Below are 24,197 nucleotides of genomic sequence, written 5' to 3' on the forward strand. Positions count from 1 at the left end.
CAGCTATTTCTTGTTACCTTGCCTCACAAAAAGTGTAATATAGAGCAACCAAAAATCATATGTACGCTAAACTAGTACCAACAAAACTGCCACCCTATCCCGTAGTTTCTAAAATGGGGTCACTTTTTTTGGAGTTTCTACTCTAGGGGTGCATCAGGGGGGCTTCAAATGGGACATGGTGTAAAAAAAAAACAGTCCAGCAAAACCTGCCTTCCAAAAACCGTATGGCATTCCTTTCCTTCCGCGCCCTGCCGTGTGCCCGTACAGCGGTTTACAACCACATATGGGGTGTTTCTGTAAACTACAGAATCAGGGCCATAAATATTGAGTTTGGTTTGGCTGTTAACCCTTGCTTTGTAACTGGAGAAAAAAATTATTAAAATGGAAAATCTGCCAAAAAAGTGAAATTTTTAAATTGTATCTCTATTTTCCAATAATTCTTGTGGAACACTATTATGTAAGCCTCGCAAAGTGACTTCAGACCTGGACTGGTCCCTAAAAATTGGGTTTTTGAAAATTTCAAGATTTGCTTCTAAACTTCTAAGCCTCGTAACATCACCAAAAAATAAAATATCATTCCCAAAATGATCCAAACATGAAGTAGACATATGGGGAATGTAAAGTAATAACTATTTTTGGAGGTATTACTATGTATTATAAAAGTAGAGAAATTGAAACTTGGAAATTTGCAATTTTTTACAAATTTTTGGTAAATTTGGTATTTTTTTTATAAATAAAAATTATTTTTTTTTACTTCATTTTACTAGTGTCATGAAGTACAATATGTGACGAAAAAACTATCTCAGAACGGCCTGGATAAGTCAAAGCGTTTTAAAGTTATCAGCACTTAAAGTGACACTGGTCAGATTTGCAAAAAATGGCCAAGTCCTTAAGGTGAAATAGGGCTGAGTCCTTAAGGGGTTAAAGAGGGCCTGTCACCACAAACTGCATGTTATAGAGCAGGAGGAGCGGAGCAGATTGATATATAGATTGATGGGAAAAGATTCAGTAAAATGTATAATTTATACAATTATATCTCTGCTTTATTTTTTATTTTTTTTACTTCAGTTTTACATGTGGGAAATCTTATCAATGACTGATAGCATTTTCTGTTTAAGTGTGTACACATAGATAGCTGTCAGTCACTGATACGTATACTATATGTCTCACACCATAAGACGCACTTTTTCCCTCAAAAGTGTGTGTGTGTGTGTGTGTGTGTGTGTGTGTGTGGGAGGGGAGGGGGGGTGTAGGACTGGAGAGCTGTGAATACAACGCTCCTGGAGATGGCTGTACCCACCGCTCTGATGCCTGTAGAAGACCAGGGAGAAGTGAAAGCAGGAAGAGCGTCGGCGCTGTCCAAAGCAGGGCAGGTAAGTTCTTTTGTTTATTTTATGTCTGATTTGAGGTCTGATGAAGCTTTGGGGTCTGATCTAAAGTCTAATAAGAAACTGGGGTCTGATCTGAGGTCTGATGAAAACTGGGTGTCTGATGAAAAATATTTCTTCATATTTTCCTCCTCTAAAACCTAGGTGCGTCTTATGGTGTGGAAAGAACTGTAAAATACAAGTTTTACTGAATCCTTTCCCAAAAACTGTATATCAATCTGCTCAGCTCCTCCTGCTCTATAACCTGGTGCTGTCAGATTGCAATGGATTTTGTGGTTACAGGTCTCTGCTAAACATTATGAGGCAAAAACTGAAAATATAGCTGGCATTCTATTTTTGATCACTACCACAGCTTATACTTGCAAAATGTGGTAATCTGTTTTCATTTCAAATAAGTTTTACAAAAATTAGCTGTGATGTACCATCTCATGAACTGGTCGATAAATAAAGCTGCTACATGTACTGGGGAAGATGAGTAACTATGTGCATTACTTGTTTTGGGCAACAAAGTACATTTTATCAATTTCTTTACAACTGAACTAGTGACACAATTTATCATATGCCGATGTATGTACTGTGGGGGAGATTTATCAAACTGGTGTGAATTGGCTTAGCTGCCCATAGCAACCAATCAGATTCCACCTTTCATTTTCCGAAGGAGCTGTGAAAAATGAAAGGTGGAATCTGATTGGTTGCTATGGGCAACTAAGCCAGTTCTATTTTAGGGTACTTTCACACAGTTTTCCGGTATTGAGTTCCGTCACAGGGGCTCAATACCGGAAAAAAAAAACGATTCAGTTTTATCCGAATGCATTCTGAATAGAAAGCATTCCGTTCAGTTTGCATCAGGATGTCTTCAGTTCAGTCACTCTTACGGTATTTGGCCGGAGAAAATACCGCAGCATGCCTTAAAGGAATTTATGAAAAGGTAAAGGTGGGTTCATCTGCATTTTATGTGTACAGCATGAATGGTTCCTTAAAATAAATAATAATCGTGGCTCCATACCTCTTCTCCTTTGTATGCCCTCCAGATCTCCAGTTTTCTTCAGTTTTTCTCTGGCACTGAGAAGCTGACTGCTGTCAAATAACTGGGACAATGGGCCGCTGGAAGGTGTTTGGGGTGCAGACTCTTCCGACTCCTTCTTAACATGAATAACTCTGACTTCTAAAGGATTAACTTCTTTCTTGTGAGGTGGAGGTGGCGGAGGAGGTGGTGGCGGGGGTGGTGGAGAGGACAATGGAAGGGAAAGGGGTTGCACAGCATTAGCTTCAAGTATTTTGTGAGTTAAAGTCGGGAGAGAAGTTGTTTCCTGAAGTCCAGAGGTATCTACATCAGGAGGTAATAAATTCTCTTCAAGTTTTAGGTTTTTGAGCTTTTCATCCTCCAAAGGTTGCATGTTTTCTGGTGACTCCATATCAAGTGTCCCCTTTGTCTGAATACTGACAGAGAGGGACTGTGGATCATCAACACTGGGGACAACTCTTCCCATGGTCTTTCTTCTACTATGAGTCAAGCGCAGTCTTGTTGATTTAAAGATCACTTGCCCAGGATGTCGCTAAACAGATAAAAAGTAACTTTAGTGATAAATCAATTGTGAATTATAAAAATACTGCCAAATCATGCTATAACGAGATTACTTAGCAAGTCCTCTTACTTCTCAACCACTCCAGGCTGGAGGCATTGCCAGCATTTTTTAATGGGGTACTAATCAAGCATTTGCAGTGAATGGGAGTTCCAGCAAGAAATCTATAACAGATATTTCCTATTGACAATTACAAGGGAAACTTTAAAGCTACTCAAACATAACGTTACACGGGACCCTAAGCCATGATGAAGGATTTTACTTGGCATGATTTAAGGGAATCTGCTACCAGTCATATCATACCCTACCAGAGGGCAGCAAAAACTTTCAACTTTGATTGAAATGCTGGGTCACATACTTTTTTGGGCCAAGTAGTTTCCGTAAAATCCCTGGTGAGAAGCTTTAGGACAAACGCGAGTGCTGCCATTGCTCTCCCGCGAATGACTGTGTATAGGATGAAGGCTGCCAATCAGCAGCGGGGGGAATTGGGAGCTCATGAATATGAGGACTCCTGAAGCTTGTGTACTACACCGAGTAGTGCATGCACTAAAGCCGCCCAATAGGAATTTTAAGAAAAAATGACCCGGCGTTTCAGTTATGGACTGTGTCACCAGTTTATGCTGCCTTCAGATAGAACAGCATGAAACATGGGACAGATCTCCTTTAAAGGGAATGTGTCATCTATAACTTTTTTTTTGCCAGTTAAAACCAGATAGTGACCCCTTTGCGACCTCTGCCGTACATGTATGGCGGCAGTTGGCACTTTAAAGATGGAGCCTACTCACAAGTGCAGCAGGTGCAATAGCCATAGGGTTTCTGGTGTTTCAAACAGACCCGAGGAGGATGCAGGCAATTAGCCATAAGGCTAACTGCATACATTTAACCCCTTAGATGCAACGCTCCTGTAACAGTGTTCCCCGGCTCAGATTCGGAAACCTGTTACATTAGCATAATGGATGACAGCCTTAAGCAGGCTTCAAGGCTTTTAAATGGAGTGTACTATAGCTGGATCCTACACTGCCCTGAATATTGTAGGCTTAAAGCCCAGGAGAGGCAAATACTTGATGGTGTAAGACCAATCTGTGGTAGCCCCTGCATTGTTGGTACCGTAATTGGGCCCAACACAATTTTGATGAAAAATTTTCAAATATAGTAAGTATAGCAGTAATGCAATTCAGAAAAATCTATTTTGTATGTGTGCGTTGTGCTAAAAAAAAAAATTCCCCTCCATCAATCTGCACTCAGTACCCCATAATGAGAAAGTAAAAACTAAATTTTAGAATTTTTTGGCAAATTTATAAAAAAAAAGGAAAATGCAGATAAGTATTCCGACCGTTTGCTATGACACTTGATATTTAGCTGTGGGGGCTTCCATTTCTCTTGGCCATCTTTCTGTGGTAAATTCAGTTGATTGGACATGATTTGGAAAGATACATACCCGTCTATACAAGGTCTCACAGCTGACAATGCATATCGGAGCAAAAGCCAAACAATGAGGAGGAAAGAACTGCCTGTAGAGCTCAGAGACCAGATTGTGTGGAGGCACAGATCTGGAGAAGGGTACCAAAAATTTCTGATGTACTTAGTTCCTATAAGCACAATGGTCTCCATAATTCTTAAACAGAAGACATTTGGACAACCAGGACTGTTCCTAGGGCTGGCCATCCCTACAAACTAAGTAATTGGGGGAGAAGGGCCAAGAACCCAATTGTCATCTGGCTGAGCTCCAAAGATCCTGTGTGCAGATGAGAGAAAATTCCAGAAGGTCAACCATCACAGCAACACTCATCAATCTTGGCTTTATGGCAGAGTGGCCAGAAAGAAGCCTCTCCACAATAAAAATACATATGAAAGCCTGTCTTGAGGTTGCAAAAAGCACCTTAAGGACTCTCAGATGGTCTGGTCTGATGAAACCAAGACTGAACTTTTTGACCTTTGTTCTAAGCATCATGTTTGGAGGAAACCAGGCACTGCTCATCACCTGCCCAATACATCCCTACAGTAAAGCATGGTGGTGGCAGCATTATGATGTGGGGTTGTTTTTCAGCAGCTGGGACAGGGAGACTGGTCAGAGTTGAGGGAAAGGTGAATGGAGCAAACCTAATCCAGAGCGCTCTGGGCCTCATACTGTGCTGATGGTTCACCTTCCAACAAGACAGTGACCCTAAGCACACAGCCAAGAGAACACAGGAGTGGCTTAGGGACAACTCTATGAATGTTTCAGACGCCTGACTTGAACCTAATCAAACATCTCTGGAGAGACCTGAAACATAGAACTTGTGACAGATTCCCTTTAACAGAACTCCCTACTGCAAAATTCCAATTTTCTTCCCAGAAGAACGGGTGAAACCAATATTTGCTAAAAAAAAATTCAATGGGAAATCTCTTGCTATAATAAACCAGTTAGGCTGGGTCAACGTCATGTTTTTGACATATTAATTAATAGTAAGTATCATACGTTGTACAACCCAGGTGCATAATACAAATGTTCCTAAACTAAATATATCTGAATGAGGAGCGAACCTGCTTAAATGTGCGTAGCCTGTCCAATGTTTTTTGGCGCTCCTGAGTAACCCAAGTGTTTTTGCGATCTTCTTCATCTTGTAGTTTGTCTCGTGCCTGAAGACATAATATAATAAATACAAAATTAATGTTTTTCTAAAAGAAAAAAATTAAAGCAATGTGTTTTTAAAAGAATCATAGCGTACCAAAAAGAATAAAAAAAAATTATATTATAATATATATATATATATATATATATATATATATATATATATATTTAATTTACTAATTTACTGACTCCAAATATATATAATTTTCATCCACATCCCAAAATATCAACTCCTATTAAATATCAAGTATTTATTTCATTGATTTAGTATATATATTTAATGATCTTTTGGGAATTAAAAGACCCGTCCCGGGACCCCCGCCGATCAGCTGTTTGAGAAGGCAGCGGCGCGGCCTTCTCACTGTTTACCGCCGGGCCGCCTGCCCACTGACGTCACGACTAGTATCAACTAGCGTGGGCGGGGCTAAGCTCCATTCAAGTGAACAGAGCTTAGCTAGTCATGTGGATATTTGATTATAATCTAACTAATTATATACAATCATTAACTACTAAAAAGTGCCTTAGATGTATTCACTTACTGGTGTGACAGATGGTTACCTCATAATATACACACAAAGATGCCGCATGCTAATGAGCTGATTTGAGTCCAGCGTGATGTCACTGAGTCCAGCGTATATTTAATTTAGAGCTATAGCCACTCCCCTGCCCACCTGCTGCTGATTCATATGGAAACAAACTGTCATTCAGCAGCAGGTGGGCGGGGAGAGTCAGGAGCTCATGAATATTCAGGACATCATCATTATCAGCTGGAGCTTTTCAATACAAGATGTTGGCAGATTGACTGGGTGAATTAAAGAAAGTGACCCAGCATTGTGCTAAGAGAATCAGTCACTTATTTATGTTGCCCTTAGTTAGGACACCATAAAACTGGTGACAGGTTCCCTTTAACACCAGTTAAGGAAATCATTGATAAATCTCCCCCATAGTTTTCTAATCCTGGACAACTCCTTTAACCCCTTAGAGTACATGCACACGTTCAGGATTCATGTGCGGAGCATCCGCACTGAAATCCGCAGGTGTTCGCAGGCAAATCTGTGCGGTCAATCCGCATCAATTGGTGCAGATTTGCGTGCGGATTTGGTGCGGATTTTCCGCATGCGGATTTTACTAAGTGAATGAAGAAAATCCGGTCAGGAAAAATAAAATAAATGGACATGCTGCGGATTTTAAAATCCACACCGCAGGTCAAAATCCGCGCGGAATCTGCATCGTGGGCACTGAGAATTTCAAATTCTCATAGAATAAAATGTACATGACCTACAGTGCGGATTTTTCGCACGCAAATCCGCGCGGAAAATCCGCACGCAATCCTGATCGTGTGCATTTAGCCTTAAGGACTCAGCCCTATTTCACCTTAAGGACCAGGCCATTTTTTACAAATCTGACCAGTGTCACTTTAAGTGGTGATAACTTTAAAACGCTTTGACTTATCCAGGCCATTCTGAGATAGTTTTGTCGTCACATATTGTACTTGATGACACTGGTAAAATGAAGTAAAAAAATTTCATTTTTATTTATAAAAAAATACCAAATTTACAAAAAAAAATTAAAAAATTGCAAATTTACAAGTTTCAATTTCTCTACTTCTATAATACATAGTAATACCTCCGAAAATAGTTATTACTTTACTTTCCCCATATGTCTACTTCATGTTTGGATCATTTTGGGAATGATATTTTATTTTTTGGGGCTGTTACAAGGCTTAGAAATTTAGAAGCAAATCTTGAAGTTTTTCTTTTTAGGGACCAGTTCAGGTCTGAAGTCACTTTGCAAGGCTTACATAATAGAAACCACCCAAAAATGACCCCATTCTATAAACTACACCCCTCAAGGTATTCAAAACTGATTTTACAAACTTTGTTAACCCTTTAGGTGTTCCACAAGAATGGAAAATAGAGATACAATTTAAAAATTTCACTTTTTCATGATTCCCGTCTTTGGTCAGACTGTGGCTCCCTTGCTAAAAAATCCTACTTTTAAATCAATTCACAAATGAGGTGTTAAGTGCACTGAGGCCTCCTGGCCTTGGTGCACCAAAGCAACCCTCTTTTCTATGCCCATCCCCTCCCTCAGACTGTTAATTGACAGGGCCTGGTCCTTGGACATGCACCCATGTAAAATCTGCAAAGTGTGAGAATATAGGCCCAGACTAGACTACATTCTTACTGCCTTGCCCTGTCCATGTATGGTCCGAGGGAGGGGCTGGGGAGCATTTCTGTATCGAAACCAGAGGAATAAACACATAGTTTACATATTTATCAAAAGTAGGATTTCTAAGCAAGGGAATCAAAGATTGACAAAAAACAGGAAGCATTTTATTTTCTTTCAAAGGGATGTTCCTACTGAAAGACTCCCTTTAAAACCTGCAAATACAGGAACAGTCATCCCTCGGCGCAAACTAAACGAACCGTTAGAGGTAGGAAAAATCTTCAGATGGTTTTATTGCAAAAATACTTCACAACGCGTTTCGGGGAAACACTTCCACTTCTTCAGGTGAAAAAAGTTGCGCTGAGGGATGACTATTCCTGTATTTGCAAGTATTTCTCCGCGAGTTTCCAGGCACTCTCATTTAGGAGACGTACATCCGTGGCTGCATATCGACCGTCTCCTGGGGATTAAATATACTCCCAATACGTCTACAGAAGGGTTGTGCCTATTTGCACAACCCTTTAAGGTGAGCCTCCAATTGGAGTATCTTGTCTAATTGTATATACGTTTTCACCCTATGGTGCGCCTTTTCTTTGTTTACCTAGTAAACAACGCCTGAGAACGTGATCCCTTTAAAACCTGGCAGAATAAAAGTTCCTATTCACATTACCTCTATGATAAAAACTCCACACTTGGCATGTCTGCCCTGCTCTCCTGCCTAGTAATCTCAGCAGATTAACATGGTCAAAATTGCAGGCAGCCTCCTTTTAACTAAAGGCTCTCCATGATGTACATATAACGTGATGAAGTGACGTTGTAGGAAATGTGACATCAGAAAATATCCTATTGTGCAAATCACGTTTTTATGCTTAACATATTTGTAGAGAATTTTTGATGATGTTATTTTCTATGTCAATATCTATATTTAAACAAAATCCATAAAATCCTGCAGTTTTTGCACTGGCCACCAAGCCTAATAACAGGTACCAGTTCTTGGTCTGTACAGATCACTTTACTGCAGTTATCTGCATATGTATCCACAGAGGTGATATCCAGAGATGAGCGAAGATTTGAAGAATTCGATTCTGCAGCTTTGCCAAATTTTGACAAGAAAAGGAGATTTTTGTGAAACTCACCTGTAAAATCTTTTTCTCGTAATTTCCATTGGGGGACACAGACCATGGGTATAGCTTAGAGATATTACTAGGAGGGACACTATGCAAAAAAAGAAGCTCCTCCTCCTCGGGCTATACCCCCAGGCACCTCCAGGAGAACTTCAGTCGTTGCAAAAGCAGTAGGAGAAGGAGAACGGAAACAAAACATTATGGAAACCATCACACAGCACACCCTAAGGCGTAAACCAAAAAAGGGGGCGGGAGCTGTGTCCCCCAATGGAAATTACGAGAAAAAGATTTTACAGGTGAGTTTCACAAAAATCTCCTTTTCTCGTTCATTCCATTGGGGGACACAGACCATGGGACGTCCCAAAGCAGTCCATGGGGTGGGAAAAAAGAACAAATCCAACACCGCCAGGAATAAACGTCCAGTAGTCAAACCGGAACCACAGCCTGCAATACCCTGCGCCCAAGAGCAGCATCAGCCGAGGCCAGAGAGTGTAACTGATAAAACTTTGTGAAAGTATGTAAGGACGACCAAGTGGCCGCCTTACACAACTGGGAAACGGATGCGCGATTGCGTCTAGCCCAGGAAGCACCCACTGCCCTTGTGGAGTGAGCGGTAATCCGCGACGGCGGAACGTGGCCGCGAGCGCGATATGCCGCAGCAATAGCGGAACGGATCCACCGCGCCACGGTGACCTTGGAAGCCGCCAGGCCCTTACGGGACCCTTCAGGAATCACAAAGAGAGAGTCTGAACGCCGGAAGGAAGCGGTAGCCCCCAGGTACACCTTCAGGGCCCTGACGACGTCCAGGGAGTGGAGAGCACATTCCTTGGGGTTCACCGGAGAAGGACAAAAAGAGGGCAGGACAAGATCCTCGTTAAGGTGGAAGGGAGAAACCACCTTGGGCAAAAAAGAAGGCACCGGCCTGAGCACCACCTTATCCTGGTGAAAGACCAGAAAAGGTTCCCGGCAGGAAAGTGCGGCCAGCTCCGAAACTCGCCTGATGGAGGTTATGGCCACCAGAAAAACTACCTTCCAGGTGAGTAAAACCAGAGAGATCTCCCTCAGAGGTTCAAAAGGCGCCGCCTGAAGGGCGCGCAGAACCAAGTTGAGATCCCAGGGGGGCAAGGGAGGCACATACGGAGGAACCGAATGCGCCACCCCCTGCAGGAAGGTTTTTACAGGTCTCAAAAAGGCAATGGACCTCTGAAAAAAGATAGCCAAAGCAGAAACCTGACCCTTTAAAGAACTGAGCGACAGACCCATGTCGAGGCCGGACTGGAGAAAAGACAGCACCACTGGGACAGAGAAACGTAGGGGCGAGTAGCCCGATTTCTCACAAAACACCAGGAAGGCCTTCCAGGTGCGATAATAGATTCGTGAAGAAGCCGGCTTTCGAGCCCTGATCATGGTTCTTACCACCGCATCAGAGAAGCCTCTCTTCCTCAGGATGGCGGTCTCAACAGCCACGCCGTTAAACGCAGCTGCCGTGAATTCTGGTGGAAGAGCGGCCCCTGAGACAAGAGATCCTCTCTGTCGGGCAGAGGCCACGGGACGTCCGCCAACATACGAGCGACGCTGGAGAACCAGGCGCGACGAGGCCAATCCGGAGCGACGAGAATGGTTGGTATCCCCTCCGCCTCGATCTTGCGCAGCACCTTCGGCAACAGAGGAATCGGAGGGAAGACGTAAAGGAGGCTGAACCGCTGCCATGGAAATACCAGCGCGTCCACCCCGTCCGCCCGTGGGTCTCGAGCGCGGGCAAGATACACCGGCACCTTGTGGTTGAGCCGGGAAGCCATCAAATCTACGTCCGGACGGCCCCATCGGTGGCAGATGTCCTCGAACACCTCCGGATGGAGAGACCACTCTCCCGGATCCACCTTGGTGCGACTCAGAAAATCCGCCGTCCAATTGTCGACTCCCGGGATGTACACTGCCGACAATACTGGAACATGAGACTCCGCCCATAAGAGGATCCTCGCTACTTCCCGCATTACTGCCCGACTGCGAGTCCCGCCCTGATGGTTGACATAAGCCACAGCCGTGGCATTGTCCGACTGAACCCGCACCGGGCGAGTCGCCAGGAGAGGAGTCCAATGGGAGAGGGAGTGGAAAATCGCCCTCAATTCCAAAACGTTTATCGGGAGACGGGATTCCTCCGTCGACCAGACACCCTGAACTGTGAGGTTCCGGAGAACACCTCCCCAACCGATGAGGCTGGCGTCGGTGGTGACTATCGTCCAGGAGAACGGAAGGAAGGACTTTCCTGACGATAGGTTCAGGGGAGACTGCCACCAAGGGAGAGACGCTCGAACTTGCCGGGACAGACGAACAGGAGTGTCTAGACCCCGAGGGTTCTTGTTCCAGAGGGCAAGGATCATCTGTTGTAGCGGACGAGTGTGAAATTGGGCGTACGGAATCGCCTCGAAAGAGGAGACCATAAGGCCCAGCACCCGCATGCACTCCCGAATGGTGGGACGTGGAGAGCGTAGAAGGAGCACCATTGCCAGACGAATCTGGGAAGCCTTGGAATCTGGAAGAAACACCCGAGAAATCGAGGTGTCCAAGATCATCCCCAGGAACGAAAGTCTCTGGGAGGGGTGCAGAGAGGACTTGGGGAGATTGATCAGCCATCCGAACCGTTCCAGGGATTGAACCGTGATTCGGATGCTGTCCTCGGCCTGTGGAAGAGACGGAGCTTTTATCAAGATGTCGTCTAGGTATGGTAACAAAGAGATGCCCCTGGTGCGAAGAAGCGCCATGAGAGGCGCCAGAATCTTCGTAAAAACTCGAGGGGCGGTTGCCAACCCAAAAGGTAGGGCGACGAACTGGTAATGACGCCCCCCTATGGCAAAGCGCAGAAAGCGATGGTGGGACTCTGCAATAGGGACGTGCAAGTAGGCGTCTTGAATGTCCACAGACGCGAGAAATTCTCCTGGACTCAGAGAAGCAATAACGGAGCGAAGGGACTCCATGCGAAACTTCCGCACCCGTAGAAACTTGTTGAGAAGTTTTAGATCCAAGATTGGACGCACTGACCCCTCTTTCTTTGGAACAACGAACAGGTTTGAGTAAAAACCTGTCCCTTGCTCTTCTGGGGGAACGGGGGAAATGACACCACGGTCCAGAAGAGAGGAGACCGCAAAAAAGAGGTCCGAGGCCCTGGCTGGATCCCCCGGAACGCGAGAAGGGAAAAAACGTTCCGGCGGGCTGGACGCGAACTCCAACTTGTAGCCGGACGTCACCACTTCCAGAGCCCAGGCGTCCTGAACGTGAGCCCTCCAGACCTGTTGAAAGGAGAGCAGACGGCCCCCCACCACGAGGGGTGGGGGCACCCCTTCATGCGGAGGGTTGCTTGGGAGCAGGAGGACGGGCTGACTGCGCCCGAGGCCGCCAAGAAGGCTGGGGCTTGAAGAAAGGCTTCTTGCGGGAGTCCTGGGACCCCCCTGCCGATGAGGATGACGGCGTCCTGGCAGTGGAGAAGCGACGAAAGGACTGGCCCCGGAAACCTGAAGGCCGAGACCGAAAGGGACGCTTGGTCCTGGGCTGGGGTAGATGAGTGCTCTTGCCCCCTGTTGCGGCAGAAATGAATTCATCTAGTTGAGCCCCAAAGAGCCTGGACCCTTCAAAGGGAAGGTTAGCGAGGGATCGCTTGGATGAGGCATCAGCATCCCACACCTTCAGCCAGACCTCCCTGCGCTGAATGACAGAGAGGGCCGAAATACGGGCAAAGAGGGAGCCGATGTCCATTGAAGCCTCACAGAGATATTTAGACGCTTGAGACATCTGGATGATAAAATCCAGAGTATCTGCAGAGGCGTCCTGCTCTGACAGATCCTGGTGGTGGCGCTGCAACCACGTTGTAAGGGCTCTGGCGACCCAAGCCGACGCAAAGGCCGGTCGCAGGGAAGCGCCCGCCAGCGAGAAGATGGACTTGGAAAGTGAATCCAAACGTCTGTCCACCGCATCCTGCAGAGAGGAACCGTCTAGGACGGGAAGGGCCGTGTTCTTGGCTAACCTGGCCACCGGAGGATCTACCTTAGGGGAAGAAGTCCACTTTTCCACTGTGTCAGCTGGAAAAGGATAAAGCGTATCCATACGCTTGGTGGCCGAAAATTTTTGATTAGGTCGATCCCAAGCTTTTGATAGGACCGCAGTGAATTCCTCGTGAATAGGGAACACGGCGGACTCCTGTTTCTTGGGTGGAAAAAGGGAGAACTCCCGACTAGTGGAGGGAGGAGAATCCCCTTGTATATTAAAAGTGTCACGGACAGCTGCCACCAACTCGGTTACCATGGTGGAAAGCTTAGGCAGGGGTTCCCGCTCCGTGACTTCTTCCGATCCGGACAATTCCCCATCGGATTTGCGCTCCCTGCGAGGGGGAGAGTCAACCGGGCATGCCTCAAGGCGAGGGGGAGAAGCGGAGTCATCCGAGGAGGAATGCTGCCGCTCACGCTGCCTTTTAGAAGTCAGACGCCCTCTGTGAGAGTCGCTGAGAGGGGATGGAGTGGTGGATGCCACTGGAGTAGTAGCCGCCATGCGCTCCATGAAGGACATGGCTGCCTTGGCAACTAAGGCCAGATCAGCTGCCGCATTAGACATGGCGGAGGCCCAGGCGGGTACCGCCGGATCCGCAGGGGCAGAGGGAGGACCGGGCTGAGCAAGAGAAGGAGGCTGATCCTGTCCGGGAGCAGGGCATGAGTCACAGGAACCAGTGACAGAAAAAGGCCTAAGGCATATTTTACATGACTCCAGTGGAGCCTGAGAGGAAGCCTTGGAAGGCTTAGGGGCCCCAGGTTTAGGCATGATGGTATTCCACAAAAAAGATTTCCTACCAGGTTGCTGCAATTCCTACCACCCAGGCAACAGCAGAAGTCTCCGGTCACCGAGAACTGAGGAGCTGCACGGCCGCAATCCAGCAGAGTCTCCGGCGTAGGGAGAGACAGAGCTGGACGCCGAGGCTCCGCCCCCTTGGACGCGTCATTGCGGCGCGAAATAAGCGCGCGAAATAAGCGCGCGCGCGCGCACTTCAAATACACCCCTTCGCCAGAAACGGCGCAGCGGGGGTTAATATCGGGAGGAGCAGGCCGGCGGGAGCTGCAGAGAGCGCAGCGGCCATAAGATAAAATACACTCCTTCAGTGCCAAGATTGCCGCCGGTGCGGCCATAGTCTGAGCTGCAGGCAGGTATCAGTGGAATCACCAGCCCTCCCCAGAAGGGCCCCCTCCCAACGGGAAAAAATGCCCCCAGCCGGTCCTTCTCTAGCTCACCTCAGGTCACAGAGCGCCAGACAGACGACATGAAGGGGTGGGGGGAGGGGGGGGAAAGGAGGGAGATTGAAGCAGGCAATACTTATCTGCACAGCATGCTCCCTCGATGTCCAGACCAGCAGGGATTCACCTCTTCAGACGTCTGACTCCAATCAAGGAGAGCAGTGCTCTGGTGGAGGGTAGGCAGCAGGTGTCCCAGCAGCTGGTGGGATGCCAGAGCTAACATGTCGAGCCTGGATCCACTTTTCTTCTGTGGGGGAATGGGAGGTAGCCAGGAACCTTCAGAAGACCGTGGCAGACCCTCCACAGGGGCCAGGAAAGCGCAATGCTGACCTGCGTCCCCATCTGAAACCAGAAAAAAATAACAAACAGGAGAAGAATAAATGTCAACCTCCTTGAACGGACACTAAGCAAAGACTGAAGTTCTCCTGGAGGTGCCTGGGGGTATAGCCCGAGGAGGAGGAGCTTCTTTTTTTGCATAGTGTCCCTCCTAGTAATATCTCTAAGCTATACCCATGGTCTGTGTCCCCCAATGGAATGAACGAGAAATTCTTTCATGACGAATTACTTTACTAATTCACTCAACACTAAGGATAAGTCATTTCAGGCAGGATTAGAATGAAAGATAAGACAGGATCCACCATTCACAATAGGTGATTCTCAGAGGTCATCTATTCTTTCCTTGTACAATGACCTCTGCACAGGTCACAGAGCATGCCTAGAAAAATCTCCCACAGAAGTCAATGAGGTCCCCTTTAGACCACTGTGTCTATAGCCCAGGGGGGTGACGTAAAGCATTTTTTTTTTAATGCTGTGTAAATGCATTAGAGCTGAACCCGGACATAAGCGCCCCTTAACTCATTTAGCCAATATGAGTGGAGCATCAGAGCATTTCCTGGCTCCGATGCTCCACTCTTGTCCATGGCATATGTCTAAGTATTGCAGCTTCTCTCTCTAAGTGAATGGGCCTGAGCTCAAATACCGAAATAATAACAAATAATACATGAAATGTCATTTTTAATAACTACAAGAATGTGAATGTTCATAACATAAAAGTATAAACTCACTATTGGTGTGCCATGATGAAGTCTATACTGCTCATCAGTCTGAAGACGCTGCTGCATCTTTTCACTGTTCTTATCGATGCAAATCTCCTAAAAACCATAGGACAAAATGTTAAACAATGCGATATAAGGGGGAAAATCATGTTCTAGCGTCTAGTCAATTCAAGCATACAGCGAGTCAACTTTCAGATTGTGTATTGCTTTGGACAAGTAATCTGGACAGGGTCAAAAACATTTTTGACGGACTTTGTTACAATATACCATTGACAGTAGGAGAGTCCAGGACATGAGAAAGATTTGTGATGATGCAGTGTTTGGCCTCGGATGGCAGGAAGGATGGCCTTGTCCAATATATTCCAACAGGCCCACTGACGGCACAAGGATATATTGACGAATGATGGCCCCACTTTTAAACCCTGGACTTCCGTCATACAGTACATGTCCAGCAGTGGTCCTCAAGAAGTTAAATCATCTGGACCACTTGGACCATAAGTGCTAACAATCAGGGAACAATTCTCCCTATGTCCAGCTCTCTTTGAAACTATGTTCTCTCTGAAAAGCTGCACCGTTGTAATGAGGAGGCCTCTGGTTAGGGAAGCATGAATCTGCAGAAAGGTTCCTTTGTAACTCTACCGCCAGCTTTCTCTTACATCACATGGGGAAGAAGGGGTCCTCTTTTTTCACATGCACAGGACAACAGATTATACCTTTTTATTTCTGAGGTAGGCTTTTTTCGCTGAAATTCGGCCTCGTTTTGCCTCCAGCTGCCGAACTTTTAGCTGAAGTTTATGCAACTCTTCCATCTGTAAGTGTATGGATGATGCCATGTCTTCTGTATCGAGCATTGCATCCATACTTTCATATGCATCATAATAAACCACTTCCTCTCTTTTCTCTGCAGGTAAAGATTAAAAGAAATTTTTTTAATTTTTTTTTAAAATCTTAGTGGAAGTGTGTGTATACGAAAGATAGATTAGATAGATCAATATATTAGATGGACTTTTAAGCGTAAAGATAAAGAACACAAGTAAACACAATAAGCAGAGTTTAAAGGGAACCTGTCACCTGGATTTTGTGTATAGAGCTGAGGACATGGGTTACTAGATGGCCGCTAGCATATCCGCAATACCCAGTAGCCGATTTGATACATATGAAAATTAACCTGAGATGTGTCCTGTCCCTGACTCATCTCATGTACAGGACTCATCTCAGGTTAATTTGCATATGGATCAAATCGTTGGTTTTTTTTCACAATAAAAGCACACAGAGCTATGGGGACTGGGTATTGCGGCTGTGCTAGCGGCCATCTAGCAACCCATGTCCTCAGCTCTATACACAAAATCCCGGTGACAGGTTCCCTTTAAATGAGTATTCCATCACCCAAATGAAAAATTGCCCCCATCAAATGTTGCGATGACTTGCAATGAGTATCGTATATCACTGTGAAGGAATTTTGGGCCACTTTTCTCTGCAGAATTGTTTTAATGTGGCTCTATCGGGAAGTTTTCAAGCATGAATTGCCTGTTTAAGGTCTTGCCACAGCATCTCAGTAGGATTCGAGTCAGGACTCACTCCAAAACAGTACTGTTGTTTCTTTTCAGTCAGAGGTGGACTTGCTTGTGCACCTCAGGTCATTGTCCCGGTGCATAATCCAACTATGCTTAGGCTTTAAGTCACAAACTGATTGCCGGACACTCTTATCAGATCTGATAGAAAGCAGAATTCATGGTCCATCAATTATGACAAGTATTCCAGGTCCTACAGAAGAAAAGCAGCCCCAGACCACTAACCCAGCACCATGTCTGACTGTTTGTATGGCTGTAATGTGGATTTAGCTTTATGGCAGATGTGATGGGACCCACATTAGGGCTGAGCAATTAGTTGAAAATTAACCCAAATCAAAATGCAACTTGATTAAATCAACATAATCTTGCCATGTCAAGTATTTCAATTATTATGGTTTCAGCTGGTGCTGCTCTACGCTAAGTCTCCTCTCCCCTGCTCTTTAGATGTTTGTGTCAGTCTCACCCCACTCCTCCAACTGCACCTGCCCCCATCCTACTGCTCCAACTGCGGTCTCCTCCTCTCTCCTCCAATGCTCCAACTGCATCTGCCTACCCCCACCCCTCCACCTGTCCAACTGCAGCCGCTTATCCTACCACCACCACCACCATCTCTCCAACTGGGGTCACCTATCTCCCACTGCTCCAACTATTGACAGTGAACTAGGAGGGCAAAAATGTTCAATTAATCACAATTTTAATTTTAGTCACAATCGCCGAGCACTAAGCCACATCTTCCAAAAAGTTACACCTTTGGCTCATCAGTCCTGAATATGGTCTTAAAACTCTTGAGGGTCATCTAGAAGTTTTCTGGCAAATGTGAGATGAATTCTTTGTGTTCTTTTCAGCCAGCAGTGGTTTGCGCCTTCTAACTCCTGCATAGATACCATTTTTACCCAGTGTCTTTTTTATTGTGGAATCATGTACAATGAACTTAAAGAGCCAGAGTTTTCTTAAAACTTTTGATATGACAGACATACCAAAAATTTTGATTGGTGTGGGTCTGAGTGCTGAGACCCCCCACGATCCCTAGAATGAAGAGAGAGAAGTTCCCGCATATTGTGCTCTCCCCTCGCTGCAAGAGAGATTATTCCAATAAGAAAAGGCTGTAGGCCTGTCTTGATTGCGTCCCCAGCAGCAAGGAGAGCGAGCGCTATATGGATCCTTGTTCTATGGATCAGTAAGGTCTTAGCATCATAAATATCATATAGAAGTGAGTCCCAAAGGTGGGACCGCGCACCTATCTGTAGAACAAGCCCCCAAAGTGAAGGGAGAGCAGCCTCAAGTTCCGATTATAGTGGAGCTCTGGCTCTGCCACTTCTTGCTCTCCATTCACTGCTATGGGACTTATAAAAACCGCCAAGCGTTACTTTTGGAAGTTACATAGCAGTGAATGGAGAGGACAATTTACATGTATGTGTGCTCTCCATCGCTTCAGGGGCCCAGATAGGTGCAGGTCCCAGAGGTTGGACTAGTCCAATTCTGACATATCCTAGTGATATACCATAAATGTTTAGATAGGACAAGCCCTTTAACTGAGGCAAGTGAGACCCATAGTTCTTTACATTTTTGTCTGGGGTTTTATTTTATTTTTTTTGCAACGTTCTGGATGAGTCATCAATGCGTTCCTGGTGAAATTTTGGTAGGCCGGCCCCTCCTAGGAAGGTTTGCCATTGGTCCAAGTTTTCTCCATTTGTGGATAATGGTTTACAGTGTTGTTTGCTTGCGTGTCACAGCCTTAGCAATGACTTTGTAGCCCATTCCAGATTTCAATCACTGTATTTCGCATAGCATTTGAATCTCTTTAGAAAGTGTCATGGGGCCGCTTTTTGAGTCCTCCTAGCCTGCTTCACATTGCCAGACAGGTTTTATTTAAGGGACGTTCAGATTTAACTGGTCTGGCAGTAATCAGGACTGGAGGTAGCTAACAGGGCAATACTTTTTTTTTCACAAAGGGTCCGATAGGGCTGAATTCTTCAATAAATGAAATCATTTGAAAACAGCCTTTTGTGTTTATTTGGGTTATTTTTGTCTAATACTAAGGGTGCATTCACACGACCGTAGTTTTGGTCCGCATCCAATCCACATTTTTTTGCGGATAGGATGCAGACCCATTGAATTCAATAGGTCTGCAAAAAATGCAGACAGCACACCTTGTACTGTTCGCATCCGTATGTCCGTTCCGCAGCCCCGCAACTAAGATAGCACATGTCCTATTCTTGTCCGTTTTGTGGGCAAGGATAGGAATTGTTACAATGGATCCGCAAAAAAAAAAAAAAAAATAACACGATTCAACAAACATCGCATGGATGTCATCCGCATTTTTTGCGGTCCGCAAAATACATACGGTCGTGTGAACGTAGCCTAAAGGGAAACAAACACACTGAACAGGAAGTTCAGGAGCAGCCCCTTTCTCTCCCACTTCCCTGACATCCATCGGCTGCCTCCCAGCCTTTTCATCTTGCTCATTCCACCCCATTTACCATCTGAGACGGAGCTCAGCAGTGCAGAGAAGTGGTGAAGGACCTGAGTGATGTCACCATGTGGGCGGTGCTCCTGTGCTGTGTGTCTGTGAGAGGTTAGTCACTCTATAAGTTGTCAAATACTAGAAGTTGTAGTTCTTTCCTACTCATTCTCTGTAATGTACTCTGATAGCTCATAATAACATCCCAGAAATGCTGCGTTGTAGTTCCCTCCTCTTATACCCCTTTTGCTATAATGTTCAATGATGCCTCATAATAAAAGTATGGACATGCTGACAGTTGTAGTTCTGTCCTCTTATACCCCTCTCCATGTAATGTACAATGATTCCCCATAGTAACAGCCTGAACATGTTGAGAGTTGTATTTCTGTTCTCTTATACTCCCCTCATTATAATGTCCACTGATGCCCCATGACAGTCTGAACATACTTAGAGTTGTAGTTCTCTCCTCTTATACCCCTCTCCCTATAATGTCCACTCATGTCCCATGGTTGGAACTAGGAGATTCCTTCCAACAAAATGGCCCCTCTCACTGTGTAGATAAGCTATCCAGACTAATCCCAGCCCCTCCTCCTATACTTTCTGCCTTACGTGCACTAGCATCAGAGGGTGAGAGGGAGTTAAAGACATGGCTGTAGCCTGAGAGAACAATGCACAGCTTTTCTATTGTATTTTTCATAATCTGCAATTGTGATAGCTGACGAAACAAGAGAAAATAACAAAGACACATAGGGAGCTTATGTTATGTTTTTTTGGTTGCTCTATTTTTGTTTTTGGATTCTGGCTTTAGTTTCCCTTTAACCACCTCCGGACCGCCTAACGCAGGATCGCGTTCCGGAGGTGGCAGCGCTGCGCACAGTCACGCATATACGCGTCATCTCGCGAGACGCGAGATTTCCTGTGAACGCGCGCACACAGGCGCGCGCGCTCACAGGAACGGAAGGTAAGAGAGTTGATCTCCAGCCTGCCAGCGGCGATCGTTCGCTGGCAGGCTGGAGATGTGTTTTTTTTAACCCCTAACAGGTATATTAGACGCTGTTTTGATAACAGCGTCTAATATACCTGCTACCTGGTCCTCTGGTGGTCCCCTTTGTTTGGATCGACCACCAGAGGACACAGGTAGCTCAGTAAAGTAGCACCAAGCACCACTACACTACACTACACCCCCCCCCCCCCCCGTCACTTATTAACCCCTTATTAGCCCCTGATCACCCCATATAGACTCCCTGATCACCCCCCTGTCATTGATTACCCCCCTGTCATTGATCAACCCCCTGTAAAGCTCCATTCAGACGTCCGCATGATTTTTACGGATCCACTGATAGATGGATCGGATCCGCAAAACGCATCCGGACGTCTGAATGAAGCCTTACAGGGGCGTGATCAATGACTGTGGTGATCACCCCATATAAACTCCCTGATCACCCCCCTGTCATTGATTACCCACCTGTCATTGATTACCCCCCTGTAAAGCTCCATTCAGATGTCCGCATGATTTTTACGGATGCACTGATACATGGATCGGATCCGCAAAACGCATCCGGTCGTCTGAATGAAGCCTTACAGGGGCATGATCAATGACTGTGGTGATCACCCCCCTGTCATTGATTACCCCCCTGTAAAGCTCCATTCAGATGTCCGCATGATTTTTACGGATGCACTGATAGACTGATCGGATCCGCAAAACGCATCCGGACGTCTGAATGAAGCCTTACAGGGGCATGATCAATGACTGTGGTGATCACCCCATATAGACTCCCTGATCACCCCCCTGTCATTGATCACCCCCCTGTCATTGATTACCCCCCTGTAAAGCTCCATTCAGATGTCCGCATGATTTTTACGGATGCACTGATAGATGGATCGGATCCGCAAAACGCATCCGGACGTCTGAATGAAGCCTTACAGGGGCATGATCAATGACTGTGGTGATCACCCCATATAGACTCCCTGATCACCCCCCTGTCATTGATCACCCCCCTGTCATTGATTACCCCCCTGTAAAGCTCCATTCAGATGTCCGCATGATTTTTACGGATGCACTGATAGATGGATCGGATCCGCAAAACGCATCCGGACGTCTGAATGAAGCCTTACACGGGCGTGATCAATGACTGTGGTTATCACCCCATATAGACTCCCTGATCACCCCCCTGTCATTGATCACCCCCCTGTCATTGATCACCCCCCTGTCATTGATCACCCCCCTGTCATTTATCACCCCTCTGTAAGGCTCCATTCAGATATTTTTTTGGCCCAAGTTAGCGGAATTTATTTTTTTTTTTCTTACAAAGTCTCATATTCCACTAACTTGTGTCAAAAAATAAAATCTCACATGAACTCACCATACCCCTCACGGAATCCAAATGCGTAAAATTTTTTAGACATTTATATTCCAGACTTCTTCTCACGCTTTAGGGCCCCTAGAATGCCAGGGCAGTATAAATACCCCACATGTGACCCCATTTCGGAAAGAAGACACCCCCAGGTATTCCGTGAGGGGCATATTGAGTCCATGAAAGATTGAAATTTTTGTCCCAAGTTAGCGGAACGGGAGACTTTGTGAGAAAAAAATTTAAAATATCAATTTCCGCTAACTTGTGCCAAAAAAAAAAAATTTCTATGAACTCGCCATGCCCCTCATTGAATACCTTGGGGTGTCTTCTTTCCAAAATGGGGTCACATGTGGGGTATTTATACTGCCCTGGCATTCTAGGGGCCCCAAAGCGTGAGAAGAAGTCTGGTATCCAAATGTCTAAAAATGCCCTCCTAAAAGGAATTTGGGCACCTTTGCGCATCTAGGCTGCAAAAAAGTGTCACACATCCGGTATCGCCGTACTCAGGAGAAGTTGGGGAATGTGTTTTGGGGTGTCATTTTACATATACCCATGCTGGGTGAGAGAAATATCTTGGTCAAATGCCAACTTTGTATAAAAAAATGGGAAAAGTTGTCTTTTGCCAAGATATTTCTCTCACCCAGCATGGGTATATGTAAAATGACACCCCAAAACACATTCCCCAACTTCTCCTGAATACGGCGATACCACATGTGTGACACTTTTTTGCAGCCTAGGTGGGCAAAGGGGCCCATATTCCAAAGAGCACCTTTAGGATTTCACAGGTCATTTACCTACTTACCACACATTAGGGCCCCTGGAAAATGCCAGGGCAGTATAACTACCCCACAAGTGACCCCATTTTGGAAAGAAGACACCCCAAGGTATTCCGTGAGGGGCATGGCGAGTTCCTAGAATTTTTTATTTTTTGTCACAAGTTAGTGGAAAATGCTTATTTTTTTTTTTTTTCATACAAAGTCTCATATTCCACTAACTTGTGACAAAAAATAAATACTTCCATGAACTCACTTTGCCCATCAGCGAATACCTTGGGGTCTCTTCTTTCCAAAATGGGGTCACTTGTGGGGTAGTTATACTGCCCTGGCATTCTAGGGGCCCAAATGTGTGGTAAGGAGTTTGAAATCAAATTCTGTAAAAAATGACCTGTGAAATCCGAAAGGTGCTCTTTTGAATATGGGCCCCTTTGCCCACCTCGGCTGCAAAAAAGTGTCACACATCTGGTATCTCCGTAATCGGGAGAAGTTGGGGAATGTGTTTTGGGGTGTCATTTTACATATACCCATGCTGGGTGAGAGAAATATCTTGGCAAAAGACAACTTTTCCCATTTTTTTATACAAAGTTGGCATTTGACCAAGATATTTATCTCACCCAGCATGGGTATATGTAAAAAGACACCCCAAAACACATTCCTCAACTTCTCCTGAATACAGAGATACCAGATGTGTGACACTTTTTTGCAGCCTAGGTGGGCAAAGGGGCCCACATTCCAAAGAGCACCTTTCGGATTTCACAGGTCATTTACCTACTTACCACACATTTGGGCCCCTAGAATGCCAGGGCAGTATAACTACCCCACAAGTGACCCCATTTTGGAAAGAAGAGACCCCAAGGTATTCGCTGATGGGCATAGTGAGTTCATGGAAGTTTTTATTTTTTGAAACAAGTTTGTGGAATATGAGACTTTGTATGAAAAAAAAAAAAAAAAAAAAAAACATCATTTTCCACTAACTTGTGACAAAAAATAAAAAATTCTAGGAACTCGCCATGCCCCTCACGGAATACCTTGGGGTGTCTTCTTTCCAAAATGGGGTCACTTGTGGGGTAGTTATACTGCCCTGGTATTCTAGGGGCCCAAATGTGTGGTAAGGAGTTTGAAATCAAATTCAGGAAAAAATGAGGAGTGAAATCCGAAAGGTGCTCTTTGGAATATGGGCCCCTTTGCCCACCTAGGATGCAAAAAAGTGTCACACATCTGGTATCCCCGTACTCAGGAGAAGTTGAGGAATGTGTTTTGGGGTGTCTTTTTACATATACCCATGCTGGGTGAGATAAATATCTTGGTCAAATGACAACTTTGTATAAAAAAATGGGAAAAGTTGTCTTTTGCCAAGATATTTCTCTCACCCAGCATGGGTATATATAAAATGACACCCCAAAACACATTCCCCACCTTCTCCTGAGTACGGATATACCAGATGTGTGACACTTTTTTGCAGCCTAGGTGGGCAAAGGGGCCCATATTCCAAAGAGCACCTTTCGGATTTCACAGGTCATTTTTTACAGAATTTGATTTCAAACTCCTTACCACACATTTGGGCCCCTAGAATGCCAGGGCAGTATAACTACCCCACAAGTGACCCCATTTTGGAAAGAAGAGACCCCAAGGTATTCGCTGATGGGCATAGTGAGTTCATAGAACTTTTTATTTTTTGTCACAAGTTAGTGGAATATGAGACTTTGTAAGGAAAAAAAAAAAAAAAAAAAAAATCATCATTTTCCGCTAACTTGTGACAAAAAATAAAAAGTTCTATGAACTCACTGTGCCCATCAGCGAATACCTTAGGGTGTGTACTTTCAGAAATGGGG

At 45.3% G+C, this 24,197-nt stretch overlaps 1 protein-coding gene across 1 annotated transcript in view; it reads right to left on the reverse strand.

Moving 5' to 3' along the window:
* Positions 1-24,197, reverse strand: part of JMY (junction mediating and regulatory protein, p53 cofactor) — a 91,995-nt gene that overhangs the window by 23,722 nt on the left and 44,076 nt on the right. Inside the window, exons 6-9 of the mRNA XM_040421385.1 lie at positions 15,917-16,104; positions 15,213-15,299; positions 5,495-5,590; positions 2,395-2,944 (exon numbers count right to left, since the gene is read on the reverse strand). Coding sequence (XP_040277319.1) covers positions 2,395-2,944; positions 5,495-5,590; positions 15,213-15,299; positions 15,917-16,104 — 921 coding nt within the window. The remainder of the gene's footprint in view (positions 1-2,394; positions 2,945-5,494; positions 5,591-15,212; positions 15,300-15,916; positions 16,105-24,197) is intronic.

Source organism: Bufo bufo, chromosome 2 (genome assembly GCF_905171765.1).
Source record: "Bufo bufo chromosome 2, aBufBuf1.1, whole genome shotgun sequence".
NCBI classification, from domain to species: domain Eukaryota; kingdom Metazoa; phylum Chordata; class Amphibia; order Anura; family Bufonidae; genus Bufo; species Bufo bufo.